Source organism: Cataglyphis hispanica, chromosome 14 (assembly GCF_021464435.1).
Source record: "Cataglyphis hispanica isolate Lineage 1 chromosome 14, ULB_Chis1_1.0, whole genome shotgun sequence".
Lineage (NCBI taxonomy): Eukaryota > Metazoa > Arthropoda > Insecta > Hymenoptera > Formicidae > Cataglyphis > Cataglyphis hispanica.
Genome location: NC_065967.1, coordinates 836,957 through 857,667, shown reverse-complemented (window position 1 = coordinate 857,667; position 20,711 = coordinate 836,957). Strand labels below are relative to the sequence as shown.

The following is a 20,711-nucleotide window of genomic DNA, read 5'->3' as shown; positions in this document are numbered from 1 at the left end:
CCTGCTGATTAAATAATTTATCTGGGAGAAGAATTTTCAAAAGAGAAAATAAATATACAATTTCTCTTTGTATTAATAACGAAGGTCTCGTGCATACGCCGCGAACGTAGTATTAATAACGTATCTAGTACATATATACAAGATTGTAGATGCGTTGTTGAAAATTTTCTCGAAGCTTTTAAATTCTCCAATTGTACATTTCTTATAATAGCTTCTTTTGCGTTAATATCTCTGTATCGTTTAAATATAGATTTTAATTATATAACAATATATTATATAAAAGAGATTTGTATCTATCATCTATACGTCCTCCAAGATTTCGTGCACACGATATTATCCACATACATCCGTTATCCGTTTCACTATCGCCGCGCATGCGCATATCAACATCGAGTACACTGGATTATTCTGGATCTCGAGGACTCGAGCAGTTGCAAGAATCGCCAGTTGCTGAACTGTTGCGGTCACGCGGTGGACTTGGACGGACGTGCATGGACGTTGATATTGAGAGAAAGTAACGTGCTTTCGTGCATAACTCGCCGCGGTTTTTGCACAAAGTCTACGCCACACGTTCGTCATCATCCTTAAAATCGTGATTCATTATCAAAGCGGAGGAAGCTAAAAAAAAAGTAACTTGAACGTGCCATGTCTTCAACTTCTCTTAATTTAGTTGCAACTTTACTATTGATGTGACACTCGATTGATATACTTGTGCTGATTGAGTATATTTTGGCGACCATCGACTTTCTAAAAATGGCATTGGCGCAGAAGCTACAAAGATTATCCAAATCCTTCCTCGCCCTTACTCCGAATTATGCCAAGTGCGCGGCTAAGCAACTGCCGTCCGCGAAAACCGCGTCTACCACGCAACCGTTGTCCAAAAAGAAAGAGTGAGTAAAAAGATCGATAAAGTAATTATATCGAGTTCTTAGACTTTAGTCGCTTTTCACTTGTGACAAAGTGATTAGCATTAAAATAATGACTGTTAATATAAGATGTTAGTACTGTTAGATTTTAACACCTTTCTCCGTTTTAAAGACATTGCAGAAACCGCAATGATTGTGCAAAAAAGAATTTAATATATATTATATATAGATGTATAAATTTCTTTAGACTATATGTTCCTTTAGCAAAATGTCATTGTACATAATTCATTAAAATTTACATTATCATTATAATTAATTATATGCCGTATAATTTAGTTTGTAATTATGTAAGATCAATTAAATTCTCTAAATGTAATCTATAATATAATAATAATAACCTAATTTTTATTTAATAGATATGAAATCTTTTAAATGTTAAAATAAATACTATTAAATAAATACTATTTGATTCAGGATTAGTATAACATTTGTTAAAGCCACTGGAGAAAGGATTAACGCAAAAGGGAAAATAGGAGATAGTATTTTAGACATTATTGTGAACAATGACATCGATTTGGATGGTTACGGTATGAAAACTTTATTTTTACGAACTGTATTTTTTCATTCTTATTGATTATGCATTATTTTGATAAAGCATGAAGGAAAATTGTCTATCTTGAAAATATAGGTGCTTGCGACGGATCACTGACATGCAGCACGTGTCATTTAATTTTCCCTAAGGAAGTTTATGATAATCTTCCAAACAAACCTACAGAGGAGGAGACAGATATGTTGGATATGGCATATGAATTAACAGATACGTACGTTTTAAAAATTTGAATCAATTCTTTCTCTCTTTCTCTTGCTCTGGTTGAGAAATATCTTTTATGCTGATAAAAAGATTGTAGACAGGAGACAACACTCCAAAGTTTACATTACAATGCCTATTACATTTATTCATGAATTAGTTTCCTGCATCTAATACATTTTCTATGTCATACATTTCTAAGGGAATAAAATTTGCCTTTAGCAGAAATATATCAAAGTCAAACATCCTTTTGTTTGTTATTCAAATCAAATGTTTCAGTTCCTTTTTTCTGATTTCCTTATACAACTTTTTTTTAAAGAATTATTGTAAATTTTATTTCAGTCAATTTATTTTTTATCGCTATTTATTTTGAAAACATTGTTATTTATCATAATTTCGAATATATTCAATTACAGATCAAGATTGGGATGCCAAATTGTAATGACTGAAGAATTAGATGGTATTGAGGTGAAAGTACCATCTACCATTAATGATGTAAGGAATCCCTAATAAACATGATAATGCCGGTAAGGCATCAAATTAGGGCTTCATACTTAATAAAATCAGTTTAATAAAATTTCCTATAAAATAATGATAGCAAAATTTAATATTATGTATATAGCGATAAAATTGTGCTTGAAATATCATAGATACTTCTTTTATATCTTTCTCAACAAATTGTATATATTATAGTGTAAATAATATATACACATATGTAATTGTACAAATATTTCATGTAGAAAAGTGTATGATATCGTGTTCTAATTGAATTTATTCAAACGAAGAAGAAACAAATAATATATGTATATGTAAATTTTATAGCAATTTTTAAAATAAAAAACTTACTCTCTGTTTTATTTAGTATGATTGTAATTTAGAAATTGACTTTAAATTTTTTCTACTAATTTGATCCTTGGGAGGCGAATGCCTTCCGAATTTGCAAAATATTATAATTGTTAATCTTACATTGTCTTATTATAACATGAGCAAACAAAAAAAATTTATTATATACATTATGATAAAAAATAATCTATTTATAGCTTACGCAGTATATATTCAGAATAATTTATTTTTTCTTTTTTAATTAATTACACATAGCAATACATCTACTGTTATTACTAGCTATCAGTACATAAAGCTAAAACACTTTTGTACTATGTGTATTATATATGGACCCAACATGAATAACTTATTCGCATGATTAAATTACACACTATTACTTGCAAATGCATTATTACTACACTACTTACAAATGCGGTGAAACAATTTACATATTTTCAGTTTCTTACCCTGCTCGTTTCAAATACACATCTCCAGAATATATCTCATATATATTCTTTATTTTATGTACATATTTAGCCCGTCCTTCTCGGTTTACTCGAATGTCATCCAAGTAAAAGTTAACATTCTCGTCTTGAAAATGCGTTTTTTAATTCGATTCATAAGCTAGATATAAACTGCGAATATTAACGAATTTTTTAAATCAATCGGTTCGATAATTATCCAATCAAATATAAAAAAAAAACATACAAAATAAATTTAGATGTATAATACAACATAACAATTATGTAAAATAATTATAAATTACATTTTTGAATCTTAAATGATATCGTGATCAGATTTTCAGACTTGCACGATACGTAATAGAAGCTCCATTTTTCTTTAAATTGATATTTTATATAATAATTCTTTTATATTCATTAGTGCAAAATTCGCTTATTTTTTAGCGCAGCCATATACTTTTAAAATTTGATCTTTCTATATTTGTCTTCTTTTTTTTTTCATGTATTACATGTATTTTTGCATGATATCCATAGTTTTGTAGAACGTAATTCCTTGAATAGGGAATTGTCTTGTAACAAGTAAAAGAGTATGTTATGTCACATCTATTGAACATGTTTATGTAAATCATTACCATATTGTTCGTATTATGGTTCAGTGCAACATACCGTAAATGATGAATCTCCCTCCCTACTTTCTCTTTTTTTCAATTATACAGGAAATTACATTGCGATTACTATAAATATCGCAATCGTATGTATGTACATACGAAGTACAAAGATTTATTTATGCAAACTGAAAATAAACATTATAATATATTTTCCAAATTTATATAAAGACACTGTTGTATATTCAAATTATTTCAAATATTACTTTAATTATATCTGAAAAGAGAAATTTTTTTATACCATTATAAAATATAATATTTTTTATGCTTAATACTGAAATTTCTCGACTTTTGCGATAAAGATGGAAGCTCTCGTACTATTTCTTTCTTTCCTTCGGATGCGCGCGTGCACATAACATATACTCAAATATTTTATTATTATTTATAAATATATACGATCTTTTTTCAACGAACTCTTCACATAATCGCGCATAATTAAAAATAAAAAATATTAATTATATAAAGTTATAAACTTAATGTTTTTTTTTCTAAAGTTTTAGAATATGAATGTATAGCAGCTTTATAGTTTGAAACTTTCAAGTATTAAAATTGTGCTGACAATTAAAAGGGGACGTAATGTTTGATACATAAATTATTCAACATATTAAAAGATTAAAAAAATTAATTCGGGTAATTATTTTGTTGTTAGATTAATAAACTTGCAGGATTTATGACATTTAAAGACTATTGATTCGTATTTTTCTTATTGAGATTCTTCATTTCTTTCGCTTTTGATATGCTACTTATTGTATATTTTATTATAATTATCTTTCCTTTTATTCTTTCACACACACAGACACACACACAATTTGCTTTTCTTAAAAAATATAATTTCGCGGAAACATAAAAATTCAATTCTACCATTATGTCGAGTTCGCAAATTTCAAGCATCTTATCAACCGCTTAATTATAATGTTAATCAGAATTCTAAAGTCTTATGCTTCCGTGTGAACGAAAGTAATCTAGGACTAGAGGTTCTGTAAGATAAGTACAAATTATAATAATAAAAATTAAAAATATGGCAAGATTTACATACATGCCAATTTCTCGTCTCTCGGATTTCTAATGTATCGAAAGTATGTATACATTATTGGGTGTATATATATATATATATATTTATATATTGTTGAAATATATGTCAATCATTATATTTGGTTATTTATATTTATTCTCGGGATAATTGGAGTTTCTCGGCGATCGTCGAAATGTAATTATTTCATACGGTTTTAGTGAATCATTTTTAGTATAAATTATATTATCTTAAAAAAAAAAACACGAATAAAACCGGTGTACTTTCGTATGCCTGTATGTATTTATCATATAAATTGATTATCATATAATTTGAATCATGAAAAAAAAATCCTTTTTTTTGTAAAGCGTGCATATACTGTAATGAATGAAATCTGTTTGCCAAAATTTTATTAGAATTTTATATTCTCGATATGGGAAACCGTACGAAATTTATTTCCGGTTATCTGATATATATTACGAGAATGATATCAGGTAACCAGAAAATACTTACGACGCACAAATGCAACATGCAGTATTCGGTATAAGGAATTTTTTCGTCAACGTTGCGCAACAGGTTACGGGAACCTGTTGCCGTTCTCGCTGCTGATAGCGGGATATACGAGCCGTAAAGAAAGCATAAATCGGCAAGTTTCGTCGGGCGAAAGGATCCTCGACGCGGCATGGAATTTTTCCGAGAATATTATGTGAATATACATATATGTATGTATACGGTTCCTCCGAACGCGTTGATAAGTAGTTAAGCAGGCGAACCTGATCAAGAATATTATAGCGGTATGCAAAAAAAATGTATAGCTCGTCAAGGTCAACAGGAACTAACACTATCGGCAAGTCATTAAATTATGTTAGTTACAATACTAGCAGGATTAAGACAATTTGGACATTCTGACTATGTGAGAGAACTACGTACCGATGGGAAGAAACAAAAAAATAGATGTGAATAATACTGGTATAACAACCCGGACTATAAAGATAGTTGGCTTTGAGAGTATAAGTTCCAAGGCCGTTGGTAATTGTCGGAAATGTCACAATAATGGATGTTAGACGAAGACATGATTGAGGAAATCTTGCTGATAAATTCGACAGAAATTTTCATTAAAATTTGATTAAAAACAAAAATTACATCAGTAATATTAATGTAAAAACAATGGGGAAAAAAAATGCATTACGATCTTTTGGACTGAAGAAATGAGTTAAACTGACAAAATATCAGTCTTGTATTTCGTGTTTTTACTCAGGTGGTCAACAAAGTATACGGGAGAATTCAGACAGCTGGCATTTTTGCTTTCGGCGTTTCGTGTTGCACGCGTTACGAAGGGCGCGAAACTCTTCCCTTTCTCAGTCCCTTAATTTCCGTACTCACGCCACTTACAGCGTTACGTATAGTTACGTTTAAGCTCGGGACTAACAATAAGTCTGCAAACGCACGAATCTCAAAAATAAATTGCCGGTAACAAGACTCTGAGCGGTATTCTTCCGGCGATCGCTGATCGATGTTTCGTGGATATTATGTACACGGTGGGCAAAAAGTTTGCGATTTATCTTCATCAAATCGGCCTAAGATAATTCGGTCAAGTCAATATTTAGATATGTATATTCTTGTAACAAAATAAAAACATTAATCGATTGACCGCACCATAATGTCATAATATTCCGGTAACATTAATGACGCGATAATAAAATAAAGTGACAGTCTTAGTCAGCAATTTTTGGTCCCTTCTTGCTAGACAACATCAATTCTATTTATACATAATTAGGCATTTAGCTTGACGATTCTTAAAGGTGCATATTTATATAAAACGATTTAAGCATAAATCTTTTAATTGTAACCGATATATTAAGATTAATCTGATTTTTCCCATCCTTCGATATTTTTAATTCTAATTCTTTAATTGAGTGAAGAGTCTGTTTCCAAACAAATTTAAAAATCCTTTATAAAATGTTTCAGTTTAGGAGATAATCCCTTCGATTGATCAAAGAATACTCCCTTCGAATAAATTCGTGGATCCTTTGACTTTTAGAGTTATTTTAACACTCCATCAAGATCTTTAGACGAGAGTCGACAATTCGTGCGGGCTGTTTGTAGTGGCGGCGCTACTGAGATCGAGCGTGGCCGCCGGCAAGCCGGGGCTGACGCTGCCGCTTGCCTCGCGCGGCAGATGCTGCGACCTGTTGAGTTTGCCGCTGCCGCCGACGCCGTTGGGGCTTGGCGGCGATCGGTCGCCGGGCGTCGTTGGTGGCGTGGCAGCAGCAGCGGCCGCGACGGCACCGCGATGCGTCAGGTGGTTATGCTGCGACGCGGGATGCGGGGATGATAATGACAACGGCGGCGACATGGAGGACACGTGCCGCTGCTGGTGAGGATGGTGCTGATGAGAATGATGCTGGTAAGAATGCTGGAGACCGCGAGGCGATTGGGCCAGCAGGCTGGTGGTCGAATGGACCGTCATCGAGCCGCCACCAATCTTTGAACTTGTATGCAGCGTCGGTCGTAATTGCGATTGCTGATGTTGATGGTGATGATGATGCTGCTGTTGATGATTATGTTGATGCTGTTGTTGGTGCTGCGAGTGCGCCTGCTGATAGGGTTGTTGCTGCTGTTGACGTTGCAGCTGCGCCGCAGCCTCGCATTGTTCGCGGGCAAACGCCTTTACCGCATTCGTCTTCTCCTGTGGATCACATGAAAAGAAAGATTATCCTGTGAATTTTTGTGTTTTTTCTTCCTCGATAAGGTTTATTGAGGAGGGTAGTTAGAGAAATATCAGGAAAATACAGTTTCCCCAATCATGTGTGCGCGGAATTTAATCTACTTATTATCTGTTTTTAATTCTTATCTATCTACTTTAAAGCAGATAGATTTTAAAGCGAAATATTATTTGTCGGGATTAAATCATTAAATTTCATGAGACTTTTGTTTTATATCATTTCATAAATATTTTCGTAAAGTTATTATTGATTTTTCATTCATTTAAATATAATTATACTTTGACAAATACATATATAATGGTCGATTTAGCAATTATAATTAATGAAAAAATTGAAGAAAAGAGAAGATTGAAGAGAAATCTTTAATGCGAGAGAGTCTTTATAATTAAGAGAAAGTGGTTATTTTTATATCAAAACTTATGTATATTTCAGTGGATAAACGGATGCTAATGTTTATAAAGCGCGACCCAGGAGAGTCTGAATCACACATGTTTGTGGAATTCGCGCAAACTCGAGGTGCGTGAATGGGTGCGTGCGCGTGACAGGAATTAGGAGGTCAGTGTCATTGGCGCTCGAAACGTTTAACGCAACATCGGACACGACAAATGTATGCGCATACCAAGGTAATGAAATAAAAATATTTTCATTTTTTTTTCAAGCTATTTTCTTCGAGACGATTTTTGCGAGAATATCAAGACAATAGTCGGAAATCTTAAAACTTCTTGAGAAAGAAAAATTATCAATTATATCGAATTTTGGAAACTCAAAATAGTAATTTCGTATTTAAGTCTGATTTATCTGATTTTAAATACATAATTTCTGCTTTTTAAATTTTATTCTGTCAAAATGAGATAAAAAAATAATGATACTAAATCGTAAATATGTTAAGAAGACCTTTGTCGAAAGCATTACGGAAGAAGATAAAAAAAATCATCTCTCCAATTTATGTAACGGCGAAGCTTATCATAAGAGAAGACGCGACGATGGGAAGCCATGACGAATGCAGTTACATATAAAATCTTCCGCTTTATTACGTAACATAAAGAACGAGGTGTCGTTCCACAGGATCACACGAGCGTAAAATAGTTATCCTGCTATCGGCCTTTTTCTTTTTTTCCCCCTCTTTTTACAGATCGAAAACTCGACGTCGAACATGTCGGTTTACACTCCACCGTCCACTTCGCGCACGCATACAGGCACGCCACAACATTCTGCGTACGGATCCAGTTTGGAATCGAATTACGGTAGAATGATCACCGACGTAAATAATAGCGTGATAATGACATCGACCGTTGAGGGATATGCTAATAAGGCACGGCGGGGAGAGATTAAGGGTGTAGTAGCCGATGGAGGAAGGGGAGGAGGGACGAGGGAAAGGGAGATGCAGGCCAATGCATCGCCGGTTGTGAAATACGAGAAAATAAAGTGAGGCGATCTGCGATGGAGATCCGTATATCGCGATGATCGAAAGAATTCGCACGCCGTTAAGTCGTCCTACAAGAGGAAGAGGAAGAGGAAGAGGAGGAGGAGGAAGAGGAGGAAGAGGAGGGCAAGATAAAAGAAAAAAAAATGCATTTTCAGGCTCACACTCACTTTCTGCCATACGAAGACGTTATGGACCATGGCGCATCCGCAAAACACGATGCCGAGGCCGATGAAGACCGACGTGACAATCGCTGGTGTCGAGTGGAATTGGATGAATGTGTACAGAATCATGCCTGCGGATCACAAAGTGTCGTATACACGGGGATTAATCATGTGATGCTGATAACAATATACGAGGCAAGTAAATGTGTATCTCGATGCGTTTTCAGAATTTAATCTGAAAGTTCAAGACTTATAACTCGACGATCTTTCTAAATTATATTATATAATTTTCACATACTATATAAAATTCGACTAAAAGCCAAGTTTGTTCTTACCGGTTAGAAAGACCGGAATGCTAATGAAAAAACCTCCGACGGCGCATACGCGGCTGATGGACGATTTTTGCAGGTACTTGTTACTCCTGAAACAAAAGAAAAATCAGAGAGTGTGAAAATGAATATCGCGATTCCGCGATAATTGGACGAGTTATAAAGAAGCACGAGGATTTCGTCGATGATAACGATTTGCTACTGATAAATTGCATTTATATTATATCAAAAATTACTTAAAAACTAATATTATATATTTAAAAATTGTTATACATATTTATTATATATTATTTTATATTATCATAAATTTATTATATATTTAGAATTTTAAGATTAAATTTTATTTTTATAATTGAATTATAATATATCGTGCGCCATCAAATTATAATTATTGTAAGTGTAATTATAATTATAATAATGTAATTATAATTTCAATTCTCGCAACTGACGACTAGTACACAATCTTCAACGGATCTGTCGATACGCGATATCACGATCGCGATTCGTGAAGGGTGTCGGAAAGATGAGAGGCAAGAAATATATGTAATAGTATCTCTTACAAAGAGGTCGTAAGAAAATAACTTACTCTTCGGCAAATATTGCATAATCGCGAAAGTGCAGCAATACGATCGGCGCGCACGTAACAGTACGTGATCCTCCACGTTCCTTTTTTTTTTGTCTTCGTCAAAGGTATTACGTTTAACCGTATTCCCGTCAAAAGAGAGTCAAATGGATTTATGGTCCCGACGGAGATGCGAGTTAGGTAGGCGTTTTTGTGGCGCAACACTAATCTCTCATATGTCGGTGCCACACTACATTTAGGAGTGCCCTCGGCCCGTAATCATCTTAGGTTCTCCATAAATAAAACGTCTACCACAATGCTCCTCTATAGTGGCGTGTGTGTGCGCGTAGTGATAAAGATTATTACTTAAGGGGAAACCATCTTGGCTCTCTCTCTCTCTCTCTCTCTCTCTCTTGGATTAGATTCACCGTATTAGGATCCATACTGTTTTCAAGATAATGCCGCGCTCAGGCGAGATTCAAATGAATTATTTGTGAGCCGATTATTGAATGTGATTGAAATTTACGACGACAGGAGCCTTAATGAAATGCCGTAACGTTATTTGAAATGTAAATTAGACGCGGGAAAAGAAAAAATATGATTAAAAATTATTTCTACGAAATTTCGTACGTCAAGTTAGAATGTTATTGTAAAAATATTACACATATAGAGTAGCTACATTTATATCTATTCTTTCCGCTTATTTTTCGAGAGATTTTATAGAGAAAAAAAAAAAAACAGAAGATATCAAATATAATTGAAATCATCTTACTTCCCTAAAATAAACTACCGGTATTAGAAGTCTCGAACAATAGTAGTTCTAATCGCTTCGCATGACCCGCTCGTATATCTAAAGAGATCATTGACCCTGAAGGACGGTAGCAACGCTTGCGTGGGAATTCCTCGTTGCACCTGATAGATGATACTCATTTAAAAACGGCACGTAGACGAAGATTCGTAAGTTTTTGCACAAGAGACGTCCCGATATAGAGAGATATGCTCGGCGATTCGCCATACATCTTGCCCTACACGCGTAAGAGAACTTACAACAAAATTCATATGAGAAATATTTTATGGTGTATTACTAATGTATATAAATTATTATTTAATATTTTATATTATATATAATTTACCAGTATTTTTATATTATTTTTTATTTTTTTTTATATTTTATTTATTTCATATTTATATTATTATTTTTATATTATTTATTTTATATTTATATTTATATTATTATATTATTTTATATAAGTTTTATATTACATATAATTTATCAGTATTTTTTCTTATTATTTTATCATTTTATTATTTTCAATTATTTTCTAGTCTCTTTTTATTGACTCGCTATCTCGTAATGAATATTCGGTTATGTCGAAATTAATCGAATTCTCGGCTTCTACCTCTCTCTCTCTCTTCGGCATTCCGTTTTCAAATTCCGTCCATCCGCGTGACTTTCCTGTGCGAATTGCTAGCATTTCTGCATTAGTTACGTATGTCTCTCTTCTATTCTTTCATTCACGACGAAATTATTTGAATGGGTCGGTTGAATAGACGCGCATGCTTTTGTCGTCGTCGTCAGGTTTATGCATCTCTCTCGACGGTCCAATGAATGAACGTGCTGAATCAAAGGCAACGCGTCTTCCTGCTTAACGCGCAAGATCAACGGGGTTTTGTTGAATGCCCCGATAGAGAAGCGAGTCATTCCGGAGCGCCGTGAGAGTGACAAATCACGCGCTCAACGGCTGCAACTTTAACCCGTTACACCAGTCAAACATGAACACAAACGGGGAACTTTTCTCTTTCCTTTCTCGTCAAACGAAAGAGAAGGAAGGATGACGGATAATCTATAGTAGCGCGTAATACATTTTATGATATGGCATAAATTTTATAAAAAATGTTAGAAAATTATTATATAAATTTACGTAATATAATTTTCCATAATTATTAATTATACAGGATGGGCCCAAATATTTCGGCCAGACTTTGAGATTTTATAAAAAATTTAATTTTGAAAAAAATGTCCTGTAAACATTTTGCGCTAACTTTTTAAGGAAGCATCTTTCGACTTATATTTATCGGAAATTTTTTGTTCAGAATTAAATTTTCTATAAAATCTCAAAATCTGGCCGGAACGTTTGGACCCACCCTGTACACGTAAAGAAAATTTTGTGAAAGGTCTTTGAAAATTAGTCTGGAAAAGTTTCAATTGCTCATACATTTCGAATAACGTAAAATAACGTCAAATTTATATTACATTTTAACAAATCATCAAATACTTCAACGTGACGCCGTAAATTTCATGATTCCATAATCCGCTCCAGTTCCTTTAAAGAGGAGCACACAAGTGAAAACATACATATGCATCGTTGCGCGTGCTTACTGTTAAGTGGCATTGTTAAGCGCTCCGATGAGCCCAGGATTGTAAACTCTCAGCATATATTTTCACATAATAGGAATCTTTCGCACGAAAGCTATTTCAAACAAACATCTCGTTCGTTTGTCCCGCGTCCGTATATCCTTGGTATCGACTGCTGCGATAATTATCCTAGGATTTACAGTTGCAACTGGATCCGAAAAGGAAATTCACCGTTGATAACGGTCGAGATGAAAAATTCTCAGCCTCCGCGCGCGCGCGGAATATCCTTCGTTAATTAAATTATCGTAGTCTTCAGCATTAGTGCCTTCCATTCGCGATCAATCGCGTAGGTCATTTCTGGGAAAGAGAATGGGCGCGCGAGTGAATGGTCGGAAACATTGACCCGACATTCGTCGTCAGACCGAAATATCCGCGGGAGCGGTTGATATTTATAAGCGCGGTAAGACTTATTAATTAAGCGCGAATGTCAGCGACCGGCGCAGCTGTTAATGACCACGTGGAAAATCGCGCGCGATGCATTCACTAACCAGTGCTGAAACGAGTTCAGAGAACGTTGTTCTCGAACGGGAATCTGGCTACTGGAAAGTGATTCTTGAATCACAGCCGGTTGTGATAAGCTTGATGTATTCTAGTATTCTGATAACGGTGATAACGGTAATACGGTTTTCGAATCTAAATTTGCTTTTTACTGTATTTTTTATTATATTTTGTATTGCAGAGAATCTGTACCATCAAATTTTTAATGATTGTTTATTTGTATTATGAGATATTTTCATTTGTGTTGATAAATTCGATGGTCCATTGAGATATATCATTAATAAATAGAATTAATAATAATAAATGACAAATTTTATTTAGAATACTTCAAAACCATTGTGTTTTATAAAGGCTGAAGGCCTTTACATGGATAGATGCATAATGAGATGGTCGGAAAATAAATATATAATATCGGAAAATAAATATATACATTCTAGAACTTTTTGGAGATTTAAGACGATCATCTCCTCAAGTGAACCATACGAGTTCACATACATACTTTCACGTGCGTGTATATATAATCGCGTCTTCCCGTGAGGCTCGTCGTTGCAGGAAGAGGCGCGTATATAATCTGTTGCGAAACGGTTAAATCCGTGCAGCGATTCTACGAGCGTAACATCCCGGTGCGCGCTCGCGCGAGAATGACACGACGCAACATCTGTATATACGCACGCACGCGAGCGTATCGCTGATAGGCCGGGGCCCTTCCTCGCCGTTGCCTTTATACGGTCCGTCGCGGACCGCGTGATCGAGTGATGATGATGCGAAGCGAAACCGTTCTCCGGTGCCCCTTCCGGTTTCCGGAAGACCTTGCGCGAAATCGGCGTTGCATGATCGGCTCTACTACTAATCTCCAATTTCCGTAAACGATATCATGCACGGATTTGCGGAAGACGAAAATATAATTATATCTGCGGTATTTTTAGTGTTCTAGACAGATATTTAAAAAAAAAAAAATATTTATCAATTTTTCACAGGTATATTTTTTTCGGATTTTATTCGAAATTTTACGAGTTTGAGGAGCCGCGCGCAATTTGATAATAATGATTTACATTTTTATTCTTTTTTCTATTTTTCAAGAGAACCTCGGGCGATGATGGCGGATCGTCGACCGGTTACATCCGCATAGCTCCGCGGCATTGGCATCTCCGCGATTGCGAGAACGGTTACGTCGGATGATGGATCACGCGCTGATCATACGCGGTCCACGGAGCCGCGATATTCCCCCCCCCTCCCCCCTCCTCTCTCCCGTAGTCCTTCCCGATCCTTTTTCCCTCCTCTCGCGCCGACAGGTGTTCGTATACATAATTCGTGTCGCGGTCGGCATAAAAAGAAAACAAAAAAAGAAAAAAAGAAAAAAAGAAAAAATAAATAAAAGATTCACCGAAGGCGTCCACCGCGAAAAATTCCCGTCTCTCCTCGAGCACGCAGGCGGCCCGATACCGGGAAGAAGGGACTTAATGACGAAGGGCCCGGGGCTCATTTCCCGAATAAAATTGAGGGTGCCCTCGCCGCGTCGCAACTTTATACCGGAGCGACAACCGTTACCGAGAGAAAGACTTCCCTCCCGTCCTCGCCCCTCCCATCCCCACCTCCTGTCGCACCTGTTCGCTCGCATCTCGGTCTCGTCCACGCGGCCATTGTCGGTTTTACGACACGTCGTTCGAGAGACAGCGTGACCGATCGCTCTCGTCACTTACCGCGATACGCGTAGAGATCATTTTGTTCCGTTCACGACCGAGAATATTGCCGACATATGTACGGCTGACGACATACGGTTGATCGATCGGTTCTCCTAAACGAGAAATATCTGTCACGCTCTGACAAAGTACCATCAAAGTAGCGACAATTGTTTCCCCTTTTACGGATATCACGCGAGTGTAAGCAAATGAAATGGGATCGATTTGTAAGAAACGTTGAAAGGATCTCACGAATGGTCACAAATATTTGTATAAATATATGAACAGATTCGTTAAGTAAAACGATCGAGAGTCTCTCGAATTCTTCTCTCGCGATTGAACTCCCTTCACATCCGAGAGATTGTAGCGGACCGCATTAATTAACTCGAGTGTACCGAAGGTACACGCTACTTCGATGATGCTGACGGTGCGAATAATCGCTCCTCGAGGTTCTGTGTTTTGTCAAGGTATTATGGACACAAACGGTATATCTCGTCAAGTGTTTGAACGCGAGAGAACCTGAAATGTACGCGTCTACCGGTATTTCGGAGAAGATAGTCCTGAGAAAAGAATGCAAGCCCAAAAAACTCATCCTTTTTTCGTCGAAAGTCTACAGGGACGTCCAGAATACATATCAGTACACGAAGTTTAACGTGTAGAAATTATTAAAGCCGTAAGCACATATCTCTTACTCTTAATGCTTTTCTTAAATTTTCTGTACTTTTGATCGAAACGATATTATGTAAATAGTCTCCCTACACAAAAACATAGCGGAAGTTTCTTCTCTCCATCGCAAATATATTTTGATCCTTCGGAAAGATTACCCGAGAGTCGCGACGATATAAAATGACATTTCATATGCAACGACTTAATAAATATGTCAAAACCAATCGACGTGCTCTCCCCTCTCCACCGTCTCAGAGATACAGAGATACGCTTTTTCGTCGCCAAATTTATTTTCTTCACTTATGTGCCTCCTAAATATCTCCGAAAAGGGAAGGAGGGGGAAGAGAGCGGGCGGACACACGATAAGACGCGGGATCCAGAGGTCTCTCTGGAATGTCAAGTAGTACTCGAGAGGAGCCGAATAACGCTGCTCTGGCGAGCTGTTGGTTAACGTATACCCCGACGGAGACGGCTTATATCGGAGACATAAGCTGACGGGACATAAGCCAGACGCCAGGAGAACCAGAGCGAGGGCCGCGCGTGTACGATATCAAAGATATATGTATACAAGAGGTGTTTTTACCGACGCAGATAAGGTTTCCTCGAATGACGAGGGAGGGGAGAGGAGAGGAGAAGGGAGAGAGAGTCCTCGCAATTCGATATCTCGTTGCGGAGATTGCGTAAAGAAACAAATTCCCCGAATGATTCCATCATTCGTACTCGAGTCATCTGTACGCAAATTTTTGGGATTCTTCTCTTTCGTACGTGATGTACTCACGCCAGGAAGGACAGAGAGAGGGGAGTCGACATCCTAACTTCAACAACGACGAACGAATTTTATTGGTCTTCGGTTGACGGCCTCAAGCGGATAAGAACCTTGTATTTCGGACAGATAGCGATCCGCCTTACGTCATTTTATCTCTAGGTCATCGTTCTGCACGCGAAGAATTTTCTCGACACGCGACGTAATATTTTATAAGTGTAGTTAGCGAGCTTACGTTTCGAGTTGTCTGAAAAGTGACCTAAATTATCAGAACGTTGGAAATAATTGCGCAAAAATAGAATAATTAACGATAAACCGACGAATCTGTTTCCTTACGAATTTCCGTTGAATTCTATTAATAACCGCGAACGTAACTCAAAGCTACCAACGCTCGCTTTGATCGAATTAGCATATCGGACCCGGTTATAATTCTACGGTTCAAAACTCTCTGAAACATGTCGGCGCGTCTGTTTGGTATTTATTCGGCAGCTGCGCGCAGATTTATTAGTAGAGTCTCGTAACTAAGACATTTACGCTGCGAATGACGAAAACCAAACCTGAATACCAGAGCTCATTCCATCACGTTACGCCAAGAGTTTCGTTTACTCGATCAAAGCCATATACGTTAAATCTTTATCTATATTAAAAATATACGCATTGCATTCAAAATATAAATACAAGTAAAATACTTGACAATTTTTTAAGATATTATTTATCATTAATAAAAAAAAATCGAAAGTGCTTCGTTAAATTTTAATTAAATTATTAATTAAATCTTAGCGATTGTGATCTTGTGACGAAATATTAGCAAAAAAGTGTTTGAGCTCTTCCTAAACAATTGTTTATGAATTTCCTAGTCACCTATATATGCGAGAACTGCAGTCCATTATTTTTTCATGAACGTAGAGGTAGGGCTATAACGTTTCGTGATAGCGTAAAAATAGCATGCACACTGATCGATCGTTGCACTTATCAGTTGGCACAGAATATTGTTTAGAAAGAAGCCGTTAACCCGTCACCTACATTCAAGTTATATGCGCAAGCATCGTTACTTTATCAGTCTTTCGCGCGTCTGCGATCTGTCTGCCTGTCGCTTTTAACTTATCTGAAAAAGCCCAGGATTTCATCAAGGACTTTCAACATCGGATATTAAACATTAATAATAAAAAAAAATATTAATAATTTTTTTATTACCTTGTGATATAATTAAATAACGAAAAAGATTAATTTAAAAATATTTAAAAATATTTTTTAGGAAAGTATGTATATGTTCTATTTTTATTTTTTCTTTTATCTCTTTCACGTATTTATAATATTAACACATGGTATATATATATATATATATATATATATATATATATATATATATATATATATATATATTCCCATTATGTGTCGAATGAGAAATTGATCAACAACATTTTTTGAGATTGTGATGCCGATAAAGAGAAATTTTATAATCACGAAAACTAACGAAAATTAATTGCCGTCTACGAAAGGATTTAATTAAAACAGGTTCTGTCTTTTCGGAACAAACTATTTATATATCTCTATTAATGCGTAAATATTTTCGAGGAAGATACCAATCGTCCGGTCAGTTATCCGAAGAATTTTCATCTCAGAAAATTCTTTTTTCAAACTTTTAGGTTTTACAGCCGTCTTCATGGCACATGGAATCTCTCTAGATATAATCCAGAAATGAAAACCTTGTAAGAGAAGCTCGAAAGTGGAGACGGTAAGGGCCGAGTAACGTCGACGACGGATAAAAAGAGGGCATCCATTATCTTTGTTCGATAAGATATACGAAATAAGAATACGTCTGAGTCGCTAGTCGCGCAAAAATACAAATCTGTCAGCGTTAAAAGAAAGAGACATTAATCGCGTTTTATTGACCTATAGATTTTCTAACGGCAGAAAAATGCGATACTGCGGATGTACGCGAGAGAAACAAGAGGAAGTTATCGTTACGTACATTCTTAAGCCCTTTTTGTTTTTCTTATTTAATGTCAAGGCGGTCATTAATGGCCATCTCCGCTCCTACCTGTTCTACGACTCTACTCGGAATTTTCTCGTCCTTTTCCACTGCGGCAAAATGAGTTCTACGTATTATACGCGCGTCGATTCATCTGAGTTTATACATCACGTTTTCGCGAATGAAAATAAGCGAAATAGTAAAATCGAAAGGTCCCCAATATATTTTTTCTTTAGACACAGCGATATGACAAAGATATAGATATTAATAATGCAAAAATGACATGAAAATCACAAAAATTAAACAAATAATCTATTATAAAAATTCCAAATAATATTTTTGATGTAATATTTTAATAATAACTTTTTAATAATTGTCGCACATTCGTATTAAAATATTCATCAATATTTAAATTTATTTTTTTTAAATCACATAAAAAACAAATTGTCATCGTCTGAAAATTTTTTGTCCCCCACGTCATATTCTTACTCCTCTCCTTTACGAAAAGTCATCCACTGTTCTTAAGCACTCTACAGTTACTCGGGCCCGACATTGTGTTCTGGAAAAAAGAGGTCACGCTTCGGGAGAGATCCCCAAGAATGATCGCATCAACGCGTTTCTTTAACGAGGGTAATTTCGGAGAATCGCGACATCGCGATCTATCTGCGTCTCGCTCCGATTCTCTTCCACTCGTGTTCTCGATCCGTGCGTGTACATGCACGCTTACACGCGCGTAATGCGAATTTTTGCGCCTCTCTCCGTGAGAAGGAACTCTCGCACGGTAAGACGCTGATATATCGTGTCGGAAAAGGGGGAAGGCAGGGGGAAGGGAAAGGGGCAGGGGCAGCACTACGAATACCCTCATACTGGATACGAAATCTACCCGTATATATATATATATATATATATATATATATATATATATATATGTACATATATATTCGCGCGCGAGTATACGGCGAGTGTACGCATGGATGACTGGGAACCCCATTTCATTCCGATGCGGACGATCTTGATCGCGTATGTCGACGACGACGCGATCGTGAGATCGAGGCGGGAGGAGAAACGAAGAACACCCGTGAATGCGGGCCCGATATCCGCGTATAAATCGCTTCCTTCGATTCCACGGGAAGAATCCATCCCTCCTTTCTAAACGGCAGATTCGGTGTCCCCTATATTACATCCTATTACGCGAGTCTCATCGCTTCCTGTGCAATTACCGGATCGTCTTTACGTGTATCGTGCAAGGTTCACAGGCTGTTCGGAATTTCTTGCATACTTAATCGTTTCTTTTCCGGAATGTTTAACTAGCACTCGAGACGAATGCTATTTAGAGATATACTTGAATGTATTAAATTTTTTTTTTTCTAAACTTATGTTGAATTTTTAAATCGTTGACTATTAAAATTGTGAAATGTTCGAATCTGTAGATTTTTTTTCTAAATTTCCTTTCATTATAAATTCTTAAATATGTATTTCTTTGCTTAGTATAATATGTTATTTCGACTTACATAGAACCTTGAAATCTTTAATGATATTTTTCCATTATTAAGAAAATATTCATATCTTTAAAATATTGGATCTCTTATAATCTGGAATTCTTACAAATACACGATTTTATAAGCTTAAAACATTACATTAAGTGAAGTGATATTAAAATTTGAAAATATAATATATTCGTGATCGTTTATATATTAAGAATGTTAACAAGAGTATCAATAAAATTTTTCATAATCCGACGCGATACAGTCGTCGCTAAAAAAAAAAAATGCAATTGCGCCGCATTCTTCCATTCGTACAAAATTCCCGGTTTGCATAATTTCGCTCGAATGTCGAAAATAATGTTGAAGCAATAGCGGCAACAGCAATAATGCTTGTCGGCTTCTTCGTCATTTTTTCTTTTTTCGCGCACTGCTTATTAGCTAAGATGTTAGCTAAGATATCGGCGCATTGCGTCGAATCAAGATTACGAACCATTTATTACGCGTCTTAAGGAGGATTACGAGGGATCCGATGTCCATTCTTTTATCGGACGTATAAAGGAATCCGCGACCACAATTTTCCGCGATGCGATACGTTTCGTAATAAAAACTTCAAAGAGCACGGCACGTTAAGACTAATACACACTGAACAATCACAAAATCTGTAAATTCTTTTATACAATTTTATATATACAGATGTTAATATGATAATCATTTATTATAATAAAAATCACGGCAGAATTAATTTCATCTTTTTTAATTTCAATTTTTCTTAAAAAAAATATTTTTTTATTATTTTTTAACGAATTTTTTGAAGGCCTGTTTAAGTCTGTAAGATTTATTATAAAATGAGAAATTTTATTATTAAAATTTGCATATTATTATTATTATATTACTACTGTATATGAATAATTAACGATTAAAATTCATAAAAAACGAGCAAAATTATTCTTACAATAAGAGAATAAAACCTGATCTTGTTATCCGAACTGTATGGTGTTGAGTGTGAATCGATCTTTAGACATCGAGTCCAGAGGTCACAACACAACGACGGGGATGTTACTGCGCGCCGTTCCAAATCGGTCGGTCGCGGGAAGAACATCGCTTTTTTACCGCGTTAATTAATTGCGAATTTCGGTTTGTCCGCACCGAATCGTACGGGATGGCCGGCCCTCCCATTAGAGCTTAAAAATAATTGAACTGGATTCCAGCGTGTCAAAGGCGCGCAGGCGCACCGTATCGGTTCTTTTCATTTCGTTCATTAGTCATCGACCATTTCGCCGATTAATAAGTCCATGAGCGGCCTCGGAATCTTTTTGCCCTATCAAGATCCGAAGTATTTTTATTGAGCAGCATCAAGATATCAAATCTTAATTATAATAATAGTAATAATAATAATAA

The 20,711-nt window shown here is 35.8% G+C and overlaps 2 protein-coding genes and 1 long non-coding RNA gene across 3 annotated transcripts in view; 2 read left to right on the top strand and 1 right to left on the bottom strand.

Moving 5' to 3' along the window:
• The first annotated feature begins 70 nt into the window (after positions 1 to 70).
• On the top strand, positions 71 to 4,906 carry LOC126854465 (adrenodoxin-like protein 2, mitochondrial). The gene is made up of 4 exons (XM_050601238.1): positions 71 to 890; positions 1,341 to 1,453; positions 1,555 to 1,687; positions 2,091 to 4,906. The coding sequence occupies exons 1-4, from the start codon at positions 754 to 756 to the stop codon at positions 2,182 to 2,184; spliced, it is 477 nt and encodes a 158-aa protein (XP_050457195.1). The 5' UTR covers positions 71 to 753; the 3' UTR covers positions 2,185 to 4,906.
• LOC126854454 (uncharacterized) overlaps positions 4,310 to 20,711 on the bottom strand; it is a 28,529-nt gene continuing 12,127 nt past the window's right edge. The window contains exons 3-5 of the mRNA XM_050601223.1: positions 9,280 to 9,365; positions 8,951 to 9,075; positions 4,310 to 7,320 (exon numbers count right to left, since the gene is read on the bottom strand). Of these exons, the coding sequence (XP_050457180.1) occupies positions 6,700 to 7,320; positions 8,951 to 9,075; positions 9,280 to 9,365 (832 nt within the window). The 3' untranslated portion in view covers positions 4,310 to 6,699. The remainder of the gene's footprint in view (positions 7,321 to 8,950; positions 9,076 to 9,279; positions 9,366 to 20,711) is intronic.
• Positions 7,641 to 8,904, top strand: LOC126854471 (uncharacterized). The gene is made up of 2 exons (XR_007688109.1): positions 7,641 to 7,980; positions 8,490 to 8,904. It is a non-coding gene; the product is annotated as an uncharacterized LOC126854471 (long non-coding RNA).